Raw genomic sequence first — 23,964 nt, forward strand, 5'->3', positions numbered from 1 at the left:
ACTCATATTTTTCAATTAGGAATTTTTCATTTTCACCCCTCCCATTAAACCTCCATGCCGATAATGCTAAACTTTGATGTGAACGATATAGAGGATATCATACATAATTCATGTACTTAAAAGCTATGGATTTAACATTAATATCGTTCATTTTCGATTATTTTTACATGTTCCTATGTCTCCCATAATAGAACTAGAGGTGATACGGATTTCGATTCCCGTCAGGAGTCGTGTGGTTCGGGTTCCACGTTAAGTCGTAGATGCACGTCTTGTATAGAGTAGTAGCTGAAAGACACGCTGAACTCTATATCACCTCACCTCGTGAGATATTCTACGTTTGCATAATTTCTAAACCACTTTTCTTTCTTTCAATCTCTTCCTTCCTCTTAGGACACGCATAGGTTCAAACCCAAACATTCTTCACGGTTGGAGGACGCAAGGCTACTGTACCTACTCTTATGGGACTAGGTAGTGAGATGCGCAGTTTGAGTAGCACGCACGAATAAACCACGCTTACATTTATTATATATAAATAATAAAATCTCATATTAGGACTTACTCTGCACGTCAAACTTTTAACATATGCGACTTTTAAATTCTGTTCTTCTTCTTCTGCTTTATTATTATTATTATTATTATTATTATTATTATTATTATTATTATTATTATTATTATTATTGCAATACCTATATGAAGCAATTATCTCGGCAAACTTGGTTAATACACACCATTCAGCAACCGGTAGTTGTAGAAATCAGGCTTTGCCAAGAGAAGTTGTTAGCTCAATCGGTAGAGCGCTGAGCCATGGATTCAAGGGTTGCGAGTTCGAATCTAGTCTAAGTCAAAAGATTTTCTTCCTGATATAATTCTTGAAATGGAAATGTTTCTCTCTTCACCTTTATCTCATAATTCTGAATAGAGATGTTAGGATGTGAAAGAAAAAGTATACTAGAATATAAGAAAAGAAAGGTAAATTACATGATACCCTTGGCAATTTTTAACTATATTTTCACCTATCTAGGACGTCTCTAAAAAGTTCAGACTTCTAGACCTCCTTTTCGCTCTCTTATGTGTCCTTTAACTAATTTCTACAGTTACTTAGTGAATCACATATACATATATTACAGATGACGTATCTCTTTCTCTTCTTTCTACATCATGTCTGGAGATGAGTGTTTTGACAATAGGTTACAAACACGATTTTAAAAAATAATACGATCTGCGATATCAGTGCTACATATTGTGGTGTTTAACTTAACATATAAAACAATAAATAGAAAAACTGAGAATACGAATCTTTTCGTGCACTGATGCTTCAATAGCAGTGAACTGATGCTTCAAATCTGTGTCTTTACTCCCTTCTCCTATGTTAATTCCCTAGTCAAAATAAAAACTCTTCAAAATTAATCACAAATTCTTATACAACCATCCCTTCCTTGGAGTACTGCGCGGTCACATACCCGTCACTGTGATGTAAAGGCACTTATGGCGACGAGGATACCATGAAAAGTGCATATGGTACAAATTGTACCATAGGATCCCCAAAGGGTTAAGAGTCTGTTGTAGGTTGCAGTAATCCTCCATGTTGGCGACTTATTTAGGATATTAGTCCTTGCTTTTGCACAATACAAGAAGTTATAGTTTTCTGGACGTGTTTTTCTACCTGGAACGTTTATTTGAAAGCTCGAAAGCAATTCGTTGCAGTCTAGCTTATTATTAAGTACCTTGTACAAAAATATCATGTCAGATAACGTTCTTCTTTGTTTGAGGGTTAGAGTTTCAAAATTCCTATTTAATGAATTAGTGTTTTCAGTTCTTGGGAAAATGTTTGTTTCCTTATATACAAGATATCTAAGAAATTTGGACTGGATTTTTTCTATTTTTAGTGAGTTAATTTTTGTATCTGGGTTCCATACAAGCGTCACGTATTCGAGTTTGGATCGAACGTAAGTTTGATACAATTTATGAAATGTGGCAGGTTTACGAAACTCCCTACTAATTCTTAGAATAAACCCAAGATTTCTGTTCGCTTCATTTATTATGTTATCAATATGAGGTTCAAATGTAAATTTCGTATCATACATTACTCCTAAATCATTGACAGTACTTACAACGGGTAGTTGAGTCTCATTAATTGAATATTTAAATTGCACTGTTTTTTTACGTTTTGTAATCTCATTGTATCTTAAAACTACAAGAAATACTGTAAGTCATTACCAGCGCTAAAATACACTGCAAAACACGCTAAATTCACGTGCAGATTGGTTATTGTTTGCATCACTATTTTAATGTGGATTAATACATAAAATATGATCTTAAAAATATGGCATCATAATTCTCGCTATTGCATAAGTACTTAAAAAATATTGTTTTTATTTGTGAATGGTGATAAGACTTGTTTACTTATGAAAAATCTTCACATTCATTACAGGATTTTCTGTTATCTTATTGCAACAGAAAGATCGTAACAGAGGCAGTTAGAAACATGACCTAAGCTACAATCTTCTCAAAGGCATATGGCAACATATCAGTGAATTTTTATTTCACAATTGATATTCTTTATATGTGCAGTAAACCTACTATATTGATATTGTGCAATCTACACACACACACACACACATATGATATATATATATATATATATATATATATATATATATATATATATATATATATATATATATATATAATTTCTTCAAAATAAAAATTCGCACAGGAGCAAGTCATCATAAGCCATTTCATAATAACATTTTGTACCAATCTATCAGGTTTCATCAGTTCTTGATAACCTCAATTTCGCATTTGTTGCAGACGCAACTGGGTTTTTATGGCACAGATTAACTTATTATGGGTAAGCCAAGGCGTGGCTTTCGTTCCTCGATTTCTATAGGCTGACATCATTCTAAACAGTTCACACACATTTTTATCTAATATCACACCATTGCAGTGATATTTCTGTCGTACATAACCTATTACAATCAAAACCAGAGTGTTAGAGAATAGGAAAAAAGAATTAAGGCAAGGTAAGGTGTGATCATTTGACGTGATTGTCCCGAAATTTTCTTTGTGTAAAGGGCACGGTAGTTTAGTGGTGGAGCATTTATTTCTTGTGTGAGGACCTTTTTTTTCTTACCCAGATCATGTAAGTTTGAGTTGGACAAGATGTCTGCGAGTTGTCTTGTGGTTTTCTAATTCTTTTCCACACTCTTATAACAATTCTCTTTTATTACTCATTCGTCTTTTTTAGCCGATACAAGAGAACAAAACAAATGTGGCGTACGTAAAAGCGTAGGTTGCATGCGTAAATCCTGTAGTTCTTTGACTTAACGTACGACAATAGGTAACATCTTGCACCAAACGTACAACTAAAAACATATGTTCCATAATACTTTCCTTACTTTTATCTGTATATAGGCTGTCAGAATCTCACATACAGATGGACGTATGTAACATATAGCTGACGTATGGAACATACATACATACATACATACATACATACATACATATATGCAGTAACATTTATGCAGGAAAAGGGTAGTACTTATGTAGCATATGGATAACGTATGCTCTGTCACATATTTCCGTAGTAAACATATGGATTCCGTATATTTGTACAATATACCGCTGTTCTGATAACGGATTTTTCTTAGTGTAATTTATAAACGTAGATCATAAAACTAGAAATTCAATTTTTACCTCCGTACTTTCTTCGCGCGACTAATAAAACAAGTGGGAGCATGATGGCTTAGTGGTAGAGTAGTCAACTCTGGTGCAAGGGGACCCAGTTCATCTCAGGTCAGGTGAATATGTAGTAGAAGCATCGTGACTGTGCGTTTTCTCGAGGTTTCTCCCAGTTTCCTTTCGCATTCTCATTTCGACAATTACTTCAAAATCATTATTCACATTATTAATTATCTATCTTCTATACCTTGAGGTGGACAATCATGAAATGTTAAATCAAAAATGGATTCATTTTTGAGAGAAAATAAGTGGCTTTTTGTTTCATATTTTGAAAATGCGGTAGTAGCCGCCATCTGGTGAATCAATATTGAAACAGCTGAATATACGAGGAATGATCAGAAAGTAAGGTTACAACGCCTGCTGTGAAAGTTGTATATATTATTTCATACAACCAATACAGCCAACAGATAGTACATACATTAAGTTATTTCTCGACAAAGTTCCATATCGGTTGAAGCAATCGTGGGATGAGTTTGAAGATTCTCTCCTGATAAAAATCCTGTCTTTGCGTGTTCAGTTATATTGTCACAAAGTGTTTCACCTCCTCGTTTGAAGCAAAGCGACGGCTTCCTAGGTACTCCTTCAAGTGCTGGAATAGGTGAAAATCGCTTGAAGCGAGGTCCGAGCTGTAAGGAGGGTGATCGATGATATCGCAGAAAAATTGCTTCAACAGCGTGATGACGTTATGCCTACCAGACGCAAACTTTCGACACCATTCTGCAACATGCTGACGAGACATTACAGTTTCTCCGTAAACCTCTATCAGCTGCCAGTGAATTTCAGCCGCGGTTACATGTTCCACCCACAGAAATCGAATGCCTGAACGGACTTCTTCGCGAGACCAATTTTCCAAATGAGTCGCCATTTGTGTTTATGTAAAACTAGCGCCGTAGGTGGAGGGTAGCTGAAACTCAGAACAGTTGCCAACTTCATGTATTAAAATTACCGCACATTCCTTATTCCTTTATAACAGACGAAACTTCTAAAATATCGGACTTGTAACCTCAGTTCCTGATCCTTCCTCGTATATACCTTCCTGATTCAATAGGGATTTAAGGTCGGATATGAGCTGAATTCATATCAACAACTATTTCTCGCTATTTCTTAAAGATTTTCTCTTCGTAGACGTTGAAATTGGAAGTTATTCAGTTGTAAAATTGCTACCGCTTAAGATTTCGTTGAATTAATATAAGGGCTGAGAGAAGGCTTTTAGAAATCCTGGATCTATCTATCTATCTATCTATCTATCTATCTATCTATCTATCTATCTATCTATCTATCTATCTATCTATCTATCTATCTATCTATCTAACTAACTAACTAACTAACTAACTAACTAACTAACTAATTATAAAAGTGTTAATGAACAGCGTGTCGTAAATTTAGGAAATGATTCCTTAGATCAAATGAGAGAAAAATCAATTAAACATGAGTCGAACTCTTTTTAGAAAAACGAAATTTTTGAGTGTTACGTCCCACGCTTATGCCGGCTAGGCTAAAGGAGGCGGTGAAAATGAGAAATGAATGAAACGGTGGTATGAAGAAAGTGGGAGGAAACGGGAGAGCCCCGAGGAAACGCACGCACACGGGAACTCCTTTTAGAGTTATAAACTGCCGAAAATGCGAAACACTATGTTTCGAAAGGTCTCGGCTTGAAAATTATGGGACCTATTCCAAGTAATTCAAGAAATTACGGACGAACTAGTATGCACTCTATCTAAATATCCATCTTTTACAATTCTCTGATACCAGTAAAATGAATTGTATATAGTAAGTTGGGCTGCGACGATACACTTGTAAGTACTAATTGAGTGTTTGTTGCGTGAGTACAAGAGGATTGAGAACATGTAAATTTAATTACAGTGTAATGAGAAAAATATGGTTTTAATACTTAAAATATGGTTTACAAATATGGTTTTAATACTTAAATTTAAAAATAAATGTAAAACATTGATCTAAAATGTTGCTTAAAATTTTTATTCAAATACTTTTCAATATTTGGAGATAACAAGGAAAGAAATATCGTCCGAATTCTCTCGAAGACGGACACCAAGGACTTAATGTGTCCTCAAAGGAAAAGTCGAGAGGGTTGAGACCGTGGGAGTGCGCTGGCCACCGGATGGGACCTCCTCTTTCAATCCAACGATTATGGAGGGTTGTATGCGAATAGTGGCAAACGTCCACATCGAAGTGGGCAGCTGCGCTGTCATGTTACACCTACTTTCTCGCGTGAACATCTAGAAGTACAGTTGGAGCAGTACATCACGAAGGAAGATAAGTCCTTGGTATATGAATCGCCAGTAGAATCTAAGGAGGACTTGCTTGCAAGAGTCCTAGTTACTTGCTTGATTGGGCATGAGAAGCCGGGGATATTTGAGCGAGTGAGGCAGAATTTCCTTAGGCGTTGTGCTACGTGTGTCGAGGTTGATGGTCGTTACTTTGCGCAGTTACTGTGAGTTTTTGGTACGTACAATGCAACAGTAATTTGTTTGTACTAAACCTTACACTCAGATGTAGTGTTATGTACAAGGTTACATCGACTTAACAAACGCATTTGTTATTGAGATGTCGTATTTGTTCCCATAAATTGCTCTAACTTGAAGATGGCGTGGCGCTTGAACTAGCCGTTTTCGACCTTCGGTTTCCTGTCTCAAAATACGTATATTGAATCACTCTATCGCCTGTATAAATTTGGCCCAAAAGGTTATGGACACCCTGTATATATAGTTAGGGAGGAATAATTTCTAAAAACTAATCCATCGCAATACGGATTGCTGCGGAACTTAAATAATAAGGAAAAACGAAGAGTGCTAAAGCACGTGCATTGAGTTTCTTACCCACACCAAGAACCTTTCATAATGAGAGGGAATGAACTCAACTGAAAGATGATTTGTTAAGAGTCTTCATCCCGGCGAAATTAAAATATCGCTAATTTTACAGTAATTATGTGACATCTTCAAATAGATAAAAGATATTCGAAATGTGGAACAAGAGCGCCCTAAACAATATTATTTTACATGAGAAACCGTTATCACGACTCAGTTATCTGCTTTCGATTTCGAGCCATTTTGAAAATCGGCATTTATTGTCGCGTTTCTAAACAGCTGAAAACGGACAGCCACTAGGTGACTTGTGATAACGGTACCTCACGCAAAATAATATTGTCTAGTTCGCTCTTGTTCCATATTTCAATTATCTTTTATCTATTTGAAGATATCACATAATTACTGTAAAATTATCGGTATTTTAATTTCGCCGGGATGAAGACTCTTAAGCCCTCCCCGCTGGTCTGGTGGCTGTTGCGTGTGCATTTGGTTTACGTGAGTTCGATTCTCGATGTGAAAGCAAAGGAATTTAATTTCATTATTAGTTAATTTCAGTAATGATAAGTCTCCTTTATTCTAAAAGGCATAAGGGTGGTACGTTAAGCTAAATTCATTTCACTTTTTTTTTTTTTTTTTTTTTTTTTTTTTTTTTTTTTTTTTTACAAACAGGTAAGCATGTAAATGAACTGCCAGCTACCTATGTGTAGGATTCGTTCAAAGACAACTTCAAGTACATATTATTAGTTATTGTTTGATTTTCGAATTTATTAATTTCTTATCTCTGTAGGGAGCAACAGTGGCTCAGTGGTAAAGTATTCAAGTTTGGTGCATGGAGCCTCTGGTTTGATCCCAGCATGAGTCAAGTGATCTTTGCAGTGAACAAACACCGTGCGTGGGTTTTCTCGTTTCATTCCATCATTTCATTTATACTCAACATCACTGTTCTTTTAGCTTGTACGATATAACAGTATAATCACCTGAAACATTTCACTTTTTCTCGACTCAACATCTATTTTTGTTTAAAAATGAAATGAAATGACATCTTTGTTTTACGTCCCACGATTATGCCGGTTAGGCTAAAGGAGACGGTGATGATGAGTAATGAATGAAATGGTGGAATGAAGAAAGTGAGAGGAAATGGGAGAACCCCGAGAAAACCCACGCACACGGTGTTTGTCCATCACAAGGTTCACCTGGCGGGGTCTGGGATCGAACCCGGAATCCCAAGCACCAGAGTTGAACGCTCTACCACTGAGCCACCGCGGCCTCTCTATTTTTGTTTGATTCGTAAATTAGGTTGATTTTACTACAATTTATTATAGACTATAAAATTTACATATATTTCAAACTTAAAAATATGTGTAGTGTAAAAGTGAAATAGTGAGTTTGTCCTGTACAGTTTATACGTAGTGTATAAGCTACTTCGTGACTAAGAGGTTAGCGTACGCGCCTTTGGCGTGTGAGACCCGGGTTCGACTACCGGAGGAGCTCATGTGGTTTGGATTTAACGTTAATCAGTAGATCCCATCTCATATAGCCTCGCTGTTGAAAGGGACGTTAAAATCCAAATCAACTAAACAACTAAATTTATACATAGTGTAAACTTACATATACTGGTAGTAATTGTGGTCTTCATGATTATAAATTATATTTCATTAAATGAAAGGTTGAAGTGAAAGCCAATGTACATTAGCCGTGTAGTGCAAGGCTTTTTTTAAAAAATAAATCGCTTGTAATAAATGTGATTCGGCCAGGGGCGGATCCAGGACGGACTTCTGGGGGTGGCTTGTAATATTACCACTTCGAGCTACTTTTAAGAGTTTCAACTCTGGGATGGTTTTGTTTATATATAAAATAAGAAAAAGTTTCGTCTTCTGAGGGGGGGGGGGCGATCGCCCCGATCACCCCCCCCCTGGATTCGGCATCTGTACAATTTATGTCTGGAATAATTAAACATTGCATACAGTGAGGAGGTTCAATAAATAGTGTAGTAACGTAATTTAAGCCTGTCTCTGTAATCGTAAAATTAGGATGACAAAATGTACTCTATCAAACATATCTAATTCAGTTATGGATGCTTTAATTATTTTTTTTTTTTTATGCCAAGAGTGACTTTTATTTAATGTAGGTAATAGAAAGCAAATTGTTATATGTACGATAAGTTAACAAATTCTAAAAAAATATATACCAAATTGCCTGTATTTGCTCTATATCCAAATAACACCTTGGATTTTGGATAGACTCTTAAGCACCACTTACGTCATTTTCGCAGAAAGATGGCGCAGGATGCTTTCCAGTGAATGATGCTTAAAGAATGTTTTAAATTCCATTTACTTCGTGAATATTTCGATTAAAGAAAGAACTATATACTTATTCCTTTTGTACGCTGAATGAATTTACAAAATAATGGAAATTATCATTACTAGTATGATAAGGGATGAATATTTTGAAATTTTAGTAGAGGCGTTAACTGATTTGCTGAAACAGGAAATACCCAGTCAAGTAACAATAAATAAATAAAAGCAGCAAAAAATCAGTACAGACATATTCATTTTTACAAAATTGTCTTAAATGAATCGTAATAGAGTACAACCTACACTATTTCGGAAAAAGAAAACCAAAGTTGTTAATGTTCTTGCATTTTGGACTAACAAAAAGAATTTCTTTTACGCGTATATTACTGGATTTCCTGAAATTTAGTACTCATCAAAAGGTGAGTCCCATACTAGAAAAGAATGAGGAACAGTGATTAATCCCTTGCCCCAAAATGGCTAACTCTTCGTCAGCGATGCTAGCAGAGTTGGCGTGGGTCAATGAAACCTTGACCCACGATCCACTTACCTACCACCCACCGTGACCCACGAACCACTGACCCATCGTGACCCACTCTGACCCACGACCCACCACCCACCGTGACCCACAACCCACCATGAACGACTCTCATCCACTGTGACCTAATCTGAATCACCAAAATCCATCAACAACTTTGAACACGATCCACGGCCTCTTCTGTACTGACTAAACAGTTTACACTTGTAATAAAACAAGACTGTGAAATTGTCACTAATCAGAGTTTGAATTTCTAGTCAATCGCTCAAGTACCACTGTGTTACAATAACGGTGGATCTGACAATTGAAACAATCCGAGGTGGAGGAAAATTAGTGTGTGCCTAAAATATACTTGCACTAAGAGAGTATTCTTGAAAGTGTAAATTTCTGAACGCATTCCAAAAGAAACTTCTATTCGCAGGAAAATACCCCTGTACAATATGGAAAAGGTTATGGTTTCTCAGTTCACAGTATTTTTCTCACAAAAGACTTAAAAAATCAGGTTTTCATAGTGTATAAAGGTGCTCGGGTACCCTATGTGAGAACATCTCCATAAAGTATGCTCATAATTGTAAAGTACCCAAAATCCTTACATGTACGAGTATTTTTTAATTTATTTTGTTTACTATAAAACAAGAAAGTGATATTCAAACTGCTTAGAAAAAATAAAAACAGATAACGTCGGCATCACACCACAATTATAGGAAGTTTTCCTATACGGAAATAAGGAAGTAAGAGATTGCAGAAGAAGGAGACCTGAGCTAAGCTCTACGCCACAACCAGGAAGCACCTGAATCCCGCAAAGGGGTTGTGCTGGTTGAGGACGGAGACTAGACTCGGGGAGTTGGAATTAAGATTGGATAGTGGAAGGACATCGTTTGGAGTTGAACAGAGCTGAACTACCTGTGAGTACTGCATCTATTTACGATGTTGGATAATCACAATGGTTGCGTTTCTGCGCCATTAGATGTAGTAGATTTCTATACTTAAGACCATTTCGAATCCTAATAGCTTGTGATGTGATGTCGAAAATACCGAAAAGAAATTGATTATTTCATTTCTTATCCTTAGATGATTAGTTAAATTCATCCTTGATTTGTCTAAATACACGGTGTTAAAAATTTCAGATGAGCTACGCTCTACCGCCAAGTATAAAAAGTTTCTAAGATACTAAATCATTCCAGTTAGAAATTTGTAGCACACGTTATAATTGTAATTTGTGTAATCACTAAAACACCACGTTAAATTTAAGTTACAAATATGCATAATTGCAATTATTATGAATATTTATTCAAAGTAGTTTACCTAAAGCAAAGAAGAGTCTTACTAAAAATTAGGTACAAAGTTGAATAACACAAATAAGCCATTAGTAATACAAGTATACATTTTCCATAACTCGTAATTTTCCACCTTAAAACAAATCTGAAATCGGGTTTATTTACTGTTAGTAACTTTTTCGTGGTAAATCATCCGCAGCGGAATGATGTCCATCCTTCAGCCAAGAAATAACTAGCTCTTCTATTTCGAGCTTGTCTAGCGGTGGGCCATTAACATTGATGAACAACAAGTTAGACAATGTTTGAGCACTTAGTCTATTTCTAATATCAGTCATCCGTAAATTCATAAGGGGAAATCCCCGTTCGCGGAAATTGATAATACTTCTACCTGATTTCTGCAACACCTCATCGACAATCTGCTTGTTAGACTTAAGTCTGATAACGATTTTTCTCTGTCAGTTTTGAAATACTCAGCAAGAAGTATCATCTCTCTACCACCATACACCTTTTCCATATCGACCATGTCAGTTGGCAATGTCGACTCATGGAGAACAGAAACTTCATCTACCACGCCTTTGATAGGGAATCTTGTGAATAAATTATCAATTAAAGCCTGATAAACTGATGATTTCTTATTTGTTTATAAATTTAATTTTTGTAATTACATAATTACATATGAAGGTTTGATACTATTACCAAGTTCCCTCTCCCGTCTAGAAAGCGAAAGGGAATGAGGTTTCTGGAAAGTGTTCAGAGGTGAATGGGAATTTCCCTCCTCCTTCCCCTTCAATTACCACACTGCTGTTTGTCATGTGCCAAATTACGATGAATTTAAATTAAATTATCATAGTATAATTATTTCCTTGTTGAATTATCAATACTTTTCAGTGGAAAAAAGGATAAAATTTGAACGTTCCAAATCAAGGTAAGTAGACCAAGGTAAAGGGGAAAAAAGTGTAAAATTTTCCATATAATTATGCGTACAATCCAAACTTAAAATTTCCGTGTAATTAAGCTTACAGTATAAATCTTATGCCTACGTTTCTCACAACTTTATGGGTTGATTGCCTTGTACTGTAAGCGTTCCATATAATAAACATAAGCTTCAGCAATTAGCCTATTATAGTAGAAAGCAATGAATATATGAAGCCAAGCACTGTATTTTTTGTTTCTGTTTTTTTTTTCTTAAATCGTCGTTTTCGATTATTTTTACAAACCAACTCACTACCAATTTTCCATATATAGAAAGCTGCCCCCCCACCCCCCCATAAAGGAGAAGTTTAAAAAATGCTAGGACACATTCTGTTTATTTTCAATAAAGAGTTAATACACTGAATTTCAGCTCCGTAAGTTGAACTGCGTGCGAGATACTTTTTTTTTTTTTTTTTTTTTTTTTTGCAAAAATTCGGATCCTTACTATCTCCTTAGAATATTATGCATTATAATGAAAGCAATATAACATTCCAGTTTGGATTAAGGTCTAACTATATACCAAAAGTAATTTCATTTCACTTTGCAATTTGACTGTGATGATCAGGCACACATAGTGACATTCAATTTTTTATATAATAATTTATATATTACAGTTATTCAATGATGTATTTTTTCCAGTAGTTAGTTCCTGTAAAAACTCCGAGGTCTCGAAAGCCAAGTAGTAGTATAAGTCATATTGCTATTATTACAATTACAAAAATCAATATCCAAAAGTGCCTGAAGTTCTTCTTTCACTTGGTTAGATATAATCACCTCAGGTAGGTAAACAGAAACAAATGGAAAAGGAAGGGAAATGAAGGTCTTGGAAGTAAAACGAAGACAAATTTACCAGTCTTCAGAATATACTGTCTACAATGAAGTGAGCAGAGAGGGTCGGTAGATCATACTGATTCGGTAGGTCGCAGTGGGTCATGGTGGGTCACGGTGGGTGGTGGGTCACAGTCAGTCATGGTGGTGATGGGTCGCAATGGGTCACGGTGGGTGGTGGGTCACAGTGGGTCACATGCTGTTGACCCACGACCCACTCAGAAAACCTGACCCACTGATCCACCGACCCACTGACCCACTCCATCTCTGGATGCTGGTGTCATATAGGTGACCATACTACGGTATAAAATGCTTCAACCCTCCGAATGAACTTTTGTTAGCATTTTCTGAAACATTAAACACGAAACCAAAAGCAATTCTTTAACAGTGGCCTTAATTCTGTCTTTTTTTTTTTTGATATTTCCAGTATTCCCGACATGGATTACACTCGCTTTTTGAACGACTTGGCGAAAAAGAGGCAACCATCAATATTAAGAGAACTTGGTAAGTGAAGAAAATTACTTTCCATTTGACTACTCTAAGATTAGACGATTATTTTTCTCTGCACTGGATATTCCGATAATGTATAACATAGTTTACCTTTGGCTATCTTTGAAATTGTATTTTTCTATATTAATATCACAACTGAACATCAGAATTTGAAAAGAGAGTAAAAAATGGAATGTATTTCGGAATGTAACTTTTTCTCAAACTTCGGGATTAATTACACTTTTTTCTAATCTCAACCTCTTACAATTTGTATAGTGCCTTAAAGGATTGAGTGCTTACTGATTGGTAGCTGTAGCTGATTTCCATGCCTAGATTTGATTTGCGTGAGGGGGAACGAGGGGATGTTGTACCCCTACTTCCAAAAAATATCTGTGGCGTCCCTCCACTTGCTAAAAATTTGCAATGGGCAAAGATAGGTACGAGAGACGGCATGACGTCATGCGTCTCCTTATCTACTCACAAGGGAACATTCCGATTTGGTGAATTGAATTGATGAAAATGATTGCTAGCACTGGATTCAACACCAAAAGAAACAGAGAAAAAGAGAGTGTTTAGTGGCAGACCATATACAGGTCTGGAGATAAGTGAGGAGAAAGTGCGAAGATAGAACGTAGAAAATGTCTAGAAATGCCATGTTAATTTTGGAACGAGTAGAGAGATTGAGATCAAACATTGGATATGAGGAATGCATGTACAGCTGCACTGAATAGGCGTAATGTGAATCATGGGGAACATCTGAAAAGCCGCCATGTTGGATTTAGCGCAAAAAGAATATACGGGAAAGGGGTCATGTGACATATGGCTCTTGACGCACACCGTCTATTGAAATCAATAGTGTCCAATAGAGTTTAAGATCTTTGTAACAGGAGGCGTTCCAAGCTATGGCAATGTAGCAATACTGTCGTAAAGGTGATGCGAATGAGGAACAACCACAAACGTGAATGTGGCCACTTTACAGCCAACAAAAGTCCCAATTCACCCAATATTCATTTACATGTTGGTAAAAGCGCAATTATGACCAAGGACAACCTAAAAGTGTTCATAACTGACGTTTTCTGGCCTTCTATAGAGCAAATAAAACTGCTGCTTCTCGTTGATTCATGGCGAACTAATAAAGATGAAGAGTTGATGCAGAAACCAAATAATGTTGAACTTTCCCGACTCCTTATCCCTGATTGTTGCACGTCCCTCATACAACCGTCGGATGTGTTCTTCTTCCGCCCGTATAAGAATTTCGTAAAATATGTAACAGACACCGTTCTTCTGTCGTCTGACTTCAAAATATGACAACGGAGCAACTTCATTAACGCGCAATCACACATATATTTCCAGTTTACAGCACCAAGGTTCCAAGCTATGATTAGATATGCTTTCTACAAAGCTGGATATTTACAAACAGCACCTGGCGTATTTATGATACCTGTCCACTACTGCTTCAATTTCAATACCGGAGACAGCTGTAACGAGCCGATTGACCATCTTTATCGTTTTTCAAGTGTGCCCACTGTTGTCTTCATTTTTGCACCAACCACACGATCATTCTTAAATTTCATAACAGTTGCAATTAAACAAAGGTCTCAAGCCTATTGGCCACTATTGATTTCAATAGACGGTGTGCATCAAGAGCCATATATCACATGATCCCTTTCCCGTATATTCTTCTTGCGCTAAGTCCAACATGGCGGATTTTCAGATATGTCCCATAATTCACATTGCACCTATTCAGTGCAGCTCTATCCAACGTTTGACCTCAATCCCTCTACTCGTTTCAAAATTAGCATGGCATTTCTAGACATTTTCTACGTTCTTTCTTCGTACTTTGTTTTCATTTATCTCCCACCCTGAATATGGTCTGCCACTAAACACCTTGCTTTTTTCTGTTTCTTTTGGTGCTGAATCCAGTGCTAGCAATCATTTTCAGCAATTGAATTCACCAAATCGGAATGTTCCCTTTTCAGATCCACTTTTTGACCCATGGTTTAGTATTGAACCACCAACATAACGTAATATTTAGAAGTTACTTGAACAAGTTAAGGGAATATGGTGGTTCATTGCTAAAGCGCTCATTTCTCGTATTCGGGGTCCTTGGTTCAATCCCAGATCATATAAGTTTATGGAGGACAGCATGTTCGTTGGGTTCTCCCATTTCCTGCCACATTATTATTTTACCGATTTATTTTATATTCTTTCCCATTCATTAACCATTCCTCTGTTTTAGCTTAAAGAACGTAACCAAACGACGGGTAAAACTACAAAATTTTATTTAATTTCATTTTCAATAATATGATTCAACTAACAAACTTACCGGCTGGTATAATCTACAAGAAAACACACCCTAAATATATTTATTCTAGACAACAAATACGTCCTAAAGAAAAACGCCTTTAGATAAGGTAAAACTAAATGCAGTAATGTTTGTTAATTGTTTCAGCACAAACTTTATCACTCACCATTATTATTATTATTATTATTACAGTAGAGCGTCGATTATCCGAACGTCGGTCAACCGAACGACCGCTTAACCGAACCGTGTACTCGCTCGCACCTGTTACTCTCCCACCCTACCGTCCATCATCCCCCTCACTCCCAAACCAAGTTTCCCACAGTAGTCGCCGCACTGAGCCACCGCTGGCGGAACATTGCTTCTAATGGGGCCTTCATAAGGCGCTGCTGACCGGCCAAGCCGCCAGTCGCTGTGTTTCAACAATCAGCACACTTCTTTTTATGAATAAATTTACTGTACAGTACTTCTTTTTGGCAAATAAACATGTACAGTTCGATTATCCGAACAAACCAGTTTTCCGAACACCCATGTCCCCCAATTACTTCGGATAATCGACGCTCTACTGTATTATTATTATTATTATTATTATTATTATTATTATTATTATTATTATTATTATTATTATTATTATTATTATTAGAAATAAAATACATTAAATAAAGCAACATTCCCATAGAGCACTAAAGGAAATCATCTCATTATCCTTTTAATTTGAAACCATTGTTCGTTCTCGTAGATTTAGAACCTAGTACATATATTAGGGTAGTCTCCATTGATTTCAGTGTAACCCTTTTGGGATTTATGGTAACTTTTATTACCATAACGTAGTGTTGTCTTTGACCGCTTATTTAAGATTTTTTTTTATTGATCAAGTCAAGTATGGACCAAAGAACACCCCAGATGCGTTTTGGAATCCGGATGGTCAACTTGGTGGCACTAAGTGCGAGAGAAGGGGCGTGACATTTTTTCTTCAAAAATTTTTCACGCCCTTAGTTTTTAAGATATCAGATTGACATTTTGCATACAGATTGTGTGCACGTTTGGGTATTTCTTAAAATTTTTTGAGATCCCTACGTGAACTCGGGCTCGGGCCCAAGGGGCGCAACTATTTCGAGGGGGTGATTTTTTTTTCAGAAAAAATCCTATTTTTTCCAAATTTCCAGGTTTAAGTGTACGATACGGACATGTGATTAGTGCCGATGGAAAGGGCGCGTTATATTGAAGAAAATGGCCTTTGAACCATGACCGTAGGCCAGATAGTAATGACGCAGTAAATTTTAAGTATATATATATATATAAAAAAAAACAGGTCACCTTCAGACTTTGAAAAAGATTTTCCACCCTTTCTTTTCAGGATAAAAAAAGAAATTTTGCACACACCTTGTGTACATAACTAGGTGTTTTCAATAGATTTTCAGATCCCTACGTGAATCCAGGGCTGAGCCAGCGGGTCGCAAACATTTTGATTTATTTTCTGAAAAACTGTCGGTTTTCTCTGATTTTCCCGTTTCTAGTAAATAATACGGACAAGCGAGTAGCACCGTTGAAGAGGATCCTCTATCCTGAACAAAACGAGGTATGAACCATGATCCTACGATAAATAGTACGGAAGTAGTAGCTGTTTGACTGAAATTCTGAAATTTACCTAAAAATGTGGAAATCTCAAAAGGGGTAACACCGTCAATGTCTGTAGTGGGAAGCCATGTGCTTTCGCTAAAGACATTCTCTTCGGTGTAGAAGACTTGGATTTGATTCCCAACGGAAGTTCATGTAGTTCGGATCCCACGTTAAGCTATAGGTCCACGTCCCATATAACCTCGGTGCTGGAACAGATACTAGACTTAAACTAAAAAAAAAAAAAAAAAAATCCAATGCAATGCAATCGCTTAAGACATTTAAGCCCTGAAAGGAATGTAGTGTAAATCTTCAGAGTTTAACGTCCCACGATTATGCCCTTTAGACTAAGGGAGAAAACAATTAAAGCAAGCCAATGAAGATGGTATCATTGGTGGAATAAGAACGTGGGAGAAAAGACGGTACCTCGAGAAAATCCAAGGACACGGTGTTGTCCACCACAAATTTTCTTTGCTAGGCATCGAACAAGGGACTCCACACAACAGACAAGCGCTCTACCACTGAGCTACCATGTTTCCGAAAGAAAGTAAACACAAATATCGTCTGGGCCAAAGAAATGAGAGAGGAGAGGGATTGATCAACTTTAGCAGACAGAACTTATTTGTAACTGTGAATATTTATTTCAGCCAGTACTAGTAGAAACAGAGAACTGAAAATTAAAATTGCTTTGCTCATGTATTCTGAGAATTAATACGACAGTTCTTATGAATGTTATCTATTTAAGGTTTCATAATTTACAGTTATAATTGGAATATGATCAATAAGGTCACTGACAAAGAATCTATTAACCAGTTATATTGTCAAAGAGATAACACGGACTTATCACGTGATAAGATAAATACATTTACTGCACTCTTGGTGCGAGAGTCCTGCAGTTATTCCGGGTGTTGAGTACAAAAGGTATTAACCAGTCATAGGGTAATTTTGTGTAATAAAGAAAGAGAAAACAAAATAGTTAAAATTCTCACATGTATTAAAACCATATGTTATATAAGTATTAGAGAAACGTAGAGTGGTACCTTGTGTACAGTCTCCGAGTTTGCTTTCAAAAATGTTTGAATGGTTGTCAAGGAAACTAAAAGTACTTATCGTACTGCAAATGCACATATTTAACAAGATATAAGTGTAATATGGACAGGTATTATGACAGATAAAATGGACAGATGCCTCTCATTATTAATTAAGTTGTTATGAATAAGAAATTAAGACCAAAATAATACGAGGGGTGTTCAGAAAGTAAGCTTACAAAGCCTGCAGTGAAACATGTATATACTATTCCATACAACCAATGCAGCCAACAGATAAGACATATATTAGGTTGTTTCTCGACATAGTCTCCCCCATCGGTTGAGGCACTTATGGCATCGCGGAATGAGTTTGAAGATTTCCTCCAGGTAAAAATCCTATCTTTGCGTGTTCAGCCACATTGACAAAGTGTTTCATCTTCTCGTCTGAAGCGAAGAGACGTCCTCTTAGGTTCTCTTTCAAGTCTGGGAACAGGTGAAAACTGCTTGGAGCCAGGTCCGAGATGTAAGAAGGGTGGTCGATGATGTTTCAGTGAAACTGCTTCAAAAGAGAGCCACTGCGCTCCTCATCGGTGGCGTTTTCTCTACCAGTCATAAACTTTCGACACCATTGTGCGATATGCTGACGAGACATTACAGTCTCTCCTTAAGCCTCTACCAGCTGCCGGTGAACTTCAGTTTTGGTTACATGTTTCGTCCACAGAAATCGAATAACTGAGCGGACTTCTTCCCGAGACCAGTTTTTCAAACGAGTCGCCATTTGTGTTTACCTAAAACTAGCACCGTAGGTGACCGATAGCTGAAACTCCACACAGTTGCCAACTGCATGTATTAAAATTACAACACTTTCCACATTTCTGTATACCAGACGGAACTCCAGAAATATCGTCTTTGTAACCTTAGTTTTTGATCCTATCTCGTATTTAAAAAAAAATATTTTTACAACAAATGTTAGAGCAACGTAAATTGGTACCTTGTCTATAGTCTTAAAGAGTTTGCTTCCAAAAAAATATTTGAACGGTTTTCAAGGAAACTAAAATACTAACCTTACTGCACTTAAACTGTGAAATGACTCTATAGGATTCATGAAAGCATTAGAAAGAAAATACACAATGCATTATAATATTCTTTGCTACTTGGAAACTAAAATGTTATACACGGAAACCAAACGTGATAAATTTAATTGTATATAACATGACAGAAGTAAAATATAGTTTTTGTTCATATGTTTCAATTCATTTCTAACCTAAGTGTCATCTACTATTACATTTTGTTTAGAAATGCCGAATTTCTATTGTGCGGAAATCCAGTAACTGCCTCTCCCATATTTGCCGATTTTTGTCATGCTTGTGACATGTCGCAAAATTCAAATTTAGTGAAAGGTCAACCGTTATAATCAAAGGCAACACGCAATAGTACTTCTTCAATGGTCTTAAATGGAATTTGGAATTCCTTCGTGGCTAAGCGGTTAGCGTATCGCGCCTTTGGTGTGGGAGACCCGGGTTCGATTCCCGGTGGGAGTTCATGTAGTTTGGATTCCACGTCTCATATAGCCTCGCTGCTGACAGGGGCATTAAATTCAAACTCAATTAAATTAGATTTGTCAGTAGGTTGTAGTCAATTGTTTGAAGTTGGGCAGAGGTGTACTTTGAAATAAAATAATTTTGATACAATATTTAGTACCAAAGAGAGTACTCACAGAAAGAGAAGGTGCTGATATATGTAGATAGGTTTTATACATAATATAGATATTTTGGTAAATACAAAATTTTCTAAATATATATTTTCTTCCTGCAGATAAGATACACGCTTGCTCACCTCCAGGAACAATACTAATGGCTGGTGGTTATCCTTCAATCGACACATTTCCGTTCGAAAGCTTCTCGTTTAGGCTACGAGATGGCAGCATATTCCATTTAGATGGAGAACTTTTACAGCCATGCGTGCAATATTTACCGAGTAGAGGGTAAGTAATTAAATATTGAATCCTGTAACTAAACTGGTAGGCTTATTAAAATTTGCTTTTGTTTATATACAGGGCTATTCAAAAATGAAATGAAATGAAATCTTTGAGTTTTACGTCCCACGGTTATGCCGCCTAGGCTAAAGGAGACGATGATAATGAAAAACGAATGAAATGGTTGAATGAAGAAAATGGGAGAATCCCGAGAAAACCCACGCACACGATTTTTGTCCACCACAAAGTTCACTTGGCGGGAGCAGGGTCTGAAACCGGGATCCCTTGCACAGTGGTGAAAATTCTACCACTGAGCTACCGCACTTTGGTGGGAGGGATCCGGACCTAGTGCCCCCCATGGGTGCACCCCTGGAAGTGGACTCTCTCTTTCTTAACCACCTACTTTCCAAGAAATAAGTAATTTTCTATATCAGCCCCCTCTCGGTGCTCCACAGTAATAATAATAATAAATATTGTACCCATAACAACAATAGAATTGAGTACTGTACTTCATTCAGTATTATAGGCTATATAGTATTTTTTCCGTTTTGTGTTTTTCTAAAATCAATATTGTAATATTCTGCGGGTAGAGTCAATAATGTACACGGGAGTTTTAACCCTTACCCTTGTATTATATAAAAAAAAAGTTTTATAAAATTATTATAGAAAGTTTGTCTGTTTTTAAATTCTCTAAAATATTTTCAGTGTAGGATAATCCCCTTCAGCACACGCTGTTGTCCCGGGTAGATAGGATTTTGTCTTTGTCCAAATCGGCTTCAGATGGTATAGGTCCATTCCAGTTAGTTTGTCCGGAACTCTGTGGAGATCCTTCCCTAGGATGCTAAGGTCTTTAGATACCATATCCTAATTATTAGAGGAGTTTTACAATATTTACAGTGATTTTTGTAACATAGTGTTTATATAGAGAAAGATTTTTGTAATCAAACTTGATAGTGGGAGAAAACTATCCCAAATATAATTTGCACTATCTTTGCTCTACCTTTAATCTGCATAAGCAGAAATAAAATGATATATTTTCATGAGTAGTTTTCGAAATTGTTGAGGAAAACGAATTTATCTGGCTTTAGAAAACTCGTTCCCATTCTGATATAGTTAATTGTATCCATTATTGTATGATTTCTCTCAACAGTGACACCCATAATTGTAACAGTGACACACACACACACACACACACACACACACACACTACGTGTAATAAAGAAAGGGAAAAAATAAATAAAATGAGAAGATATAAAATATGCAAATGTGTTTTCTCTCTCTTTGAACCAGGTACCCAAAACTGTTGACCCAGTGGAAAGAGATGATGTTGAAGATCCACGAAATCCCAAGCGGTTGGGACAACCATGAGATGTTGATATGTTTAGGAGGTAGGGACGCCCTCTGCAAAATTTTTGAGATGACCCTCAGTCCAGGGTATCCAATTCTCATTCATGAACCCACGTACTCTAGTACCATTGAAACGGTGAGTAACAGTATTATACAATGCTAATAACAGCCTATCAAGGCATGCAAGATTTTTATCAGTATGTATTAAGGAGGATATATTTTATAAAGGACAGGGTTCATAACAGCAAAAAAATAAATAAATAAATAAATAAATAATAAATAAATAAATAAATAAATAAAATAAATAAAAAATAAATAAAGTTATTGCAACAAGCATCAGCGTTGAAAAAAGTCTAAAATTTCTTGAAATTCTGTAACTACTGGTAATTTCGTGACACTACACGGTTAAATTCTTGATATTACATACATAATGATTAAACGCTGAATGCAACTTTACTTATTGGGAACTATAGAGACGCTGGGCCTTATGCAGAGTCGTTTTGACGTCTGATTAACACCTTACTACAGGGTTGACTAACGGATGGTTATCAAAATTGTATTCAGAGTCTCTGATTAGGACGTAGTATTGGACGAAGTTAATCACATGTGACTAATTAATCTACAGCAGAGTCTAATCTTTTACCCACGATTTAGCGTGCGACACAACATTTCGTATTTCGTAATTCATGTATTTTCATTTTTACAGACTACGCATGCGCTCATCTACTTTTCCGTAGTTGCCACATTTATTTTACTCGCCGATGCATTGAGGTTCTATAAGTTAATCATACCCAAATCATTGTTTTAGTTGTACTAAAAGCAGACTCTGAATACCAAAAAGTGTACCTTCCTTAGTAAAGAGTTAGTATGCTTACTAACTAGTCTCAGACTAACCTTCGATTAACGAATTCTCTCTGAATACCGCCCTCTTTCTATATAGCCTGTTTCAGTTATCGAGTTTACATGACACACATCTGTTTGTCTCAGTGGCGGCGGTTGGACGTTAAAAGTGAGGGGCCAAGACATGATCTGAATATTTGTATATAAATGTTAGTTTTCCTGGTTGTTTCTAACATTTTGTTTGACGAAAGGTTGTATAACTAATAGGATATGTAACGTTGCATGCACACACATACAACCGTGGTCCCGCGATCAATTTGTCCACAGGTAAAAGTCAAACCTTGCCCAATAAACAGACACAATTCCTTCCTTCACCTGCATACAAATCAATCACAAGCACACTAGTCGAGTTAGATTTCCCCGATTCTTGTTTTGGCAATTGCAGAGTAAAAACACTGAAAAATAATATGTTTTTTTTTCCTGGTAGCAATCAAGCTTGTTTAAACTAGGAGATACATGTAAACTCGAAAAATTCAACTTGAACAATTTATTATAAACAAAATATATGTATAACAACAACAAGAAATTTCCAAACCCCGTTGAAAAACGATTAAATATTGAAATAACTTCAAAAACTTCCCAACAAATGACAATATGAACGGTTAACATTTAATTTTTCCAAAGTTACGTAAGTATCAAATTCTTTTAACATTAAATTATCAAAAAGAAACGTTATTAGTTCCAAAAGATACAATTTTACCCGTATACACATTTACTTTTTTCCATTCACTGAAGTTTACCACCCTTCCGGCACTCAGTGACAATCCGGATCCACGTGAATAATTAATTTTGCTTTTCTTTCCCCAAAACTTACAATATTTCTTGGTTAGGTTAGGAATTAACAGTAATACGTCTACTCGGGTTTTACGCGTTTGTTCCACATGAAAATTCCTACTCAAATATTCTCCCAGTAATTGTTCTTGAGTTGGCATAAATGTGCTATTTGGGATCCGAACCCAGCATGCGCGATCCGAACCAATATATAATATAATGGGATCCAAACCCAAGGATTGGGTTTCCCATGCACTGCTCTGAAAAATAACGCGAGGACGAATAAATTTCGAATCTCCTTCTACAGCCAAAAAGAGGTTAAATAATTCGTCCTCACTTTATTCCCCAGGACAGTACTAAGTACAAACCCAATACTCAATTTTTGTAGAAAAATAGCACTCTACTTACCAAAAAACACAAGAAATTCTTATACATACACTAATATTCAAAATATTCTGAAAACACACTAATTGAAACAAACTTATTCATGTAGTATTAAGCCAACTATCACGTAATTCCATACCATAATGTTCGAAAGGGAATTTCAATGTTATAACATACCGAAAATGAATTTAACTAATTTCCAACAGTTTAAACCTAACCCTTACCCTTTCCAATCTTCAAGTGACCGAATTGCTGGGCAAACCCACTCAGCAGCTACAGCCACTAGTGCTGCCATCTCTTGAGATTCGAGGGAACTCCTCGTGACAAGCACTCATAAGTGAAGTGGAAGGGCATCTATTGAGTAGAAGCCGTATTACTTAACTCCTACCTTTACATCCAAATATACAATTAGAATTCCATCAGAAATCTTTTTTTTTCTTCGACGGAAACGCTAATATACGTTACATATAGATCCGTCTGCCCAAAAATTAATTACATCCATCAAAAGTATATGCGTTTAAGGAGAAGAATCTTGATCTTAATAATAATTACAATTTCCATGCATTGCATGCTTATACAAAAATTTTTACAACTTACAGTCTCCATCCATCTATACCTTGAGGACGTGCTTTATTACAATGGTGAGATAGATCCGCGTACATAAGTGTATCCAAATTCG

The 23,964-nt window shown here is 36.4% G+C and overlaps 1 protein-coding gene across 1 annotated transcript in view; it reads left to right on the forward strand.

Annotated features, from left to right (window-relative positions):
• Window positions 1–2,830: 2,830 nt before the first annotated feature.
• Window positions 2,831–23,964, forward strand: part of LOC145669495 (kynurenine/alpha-aminoadipate aminotransferase, mitochondrial-like) — a 56,624-nt gene continuing 35,490 nt past the window's right edge. The window contains exons 1-4 of the mRNA XM_081737675.1: window positions 2,831–3,023; window positions 12,900–12,976; window positions 19,724–19,892; window positions 21,174–21,366. Of these exons, the coding sequence (XP_081593801.1) occupies window positions 12,910–12,976; window positions 19,724–19,892; window positions 21,174–21,366 (429 nt within the window). The 5' untranslated portion in view covers window positions 2,831–3,023; window positions 12,900–12,909. The remainder of the gene's footprint in view (window positions 3,024–12,899; window positions 12,977–19,723; window positions 19,893–21,173; window positions 21,367–23,964) is intronic.

This window comes from Thermobia domestica, chromosome 14 (assembly GCF_964235325.1).
Source record: "Thermobia domestica chromosome 14, izTheDome1.hap1.1, whole genome shotgun sequence".
NCBI classification, from domain to species: Eukaryota; Metazoa; Arthropoda; class Insecta; order Zygentoma; family Lepismatidae; genus Thermobia; species Thermobia domestica.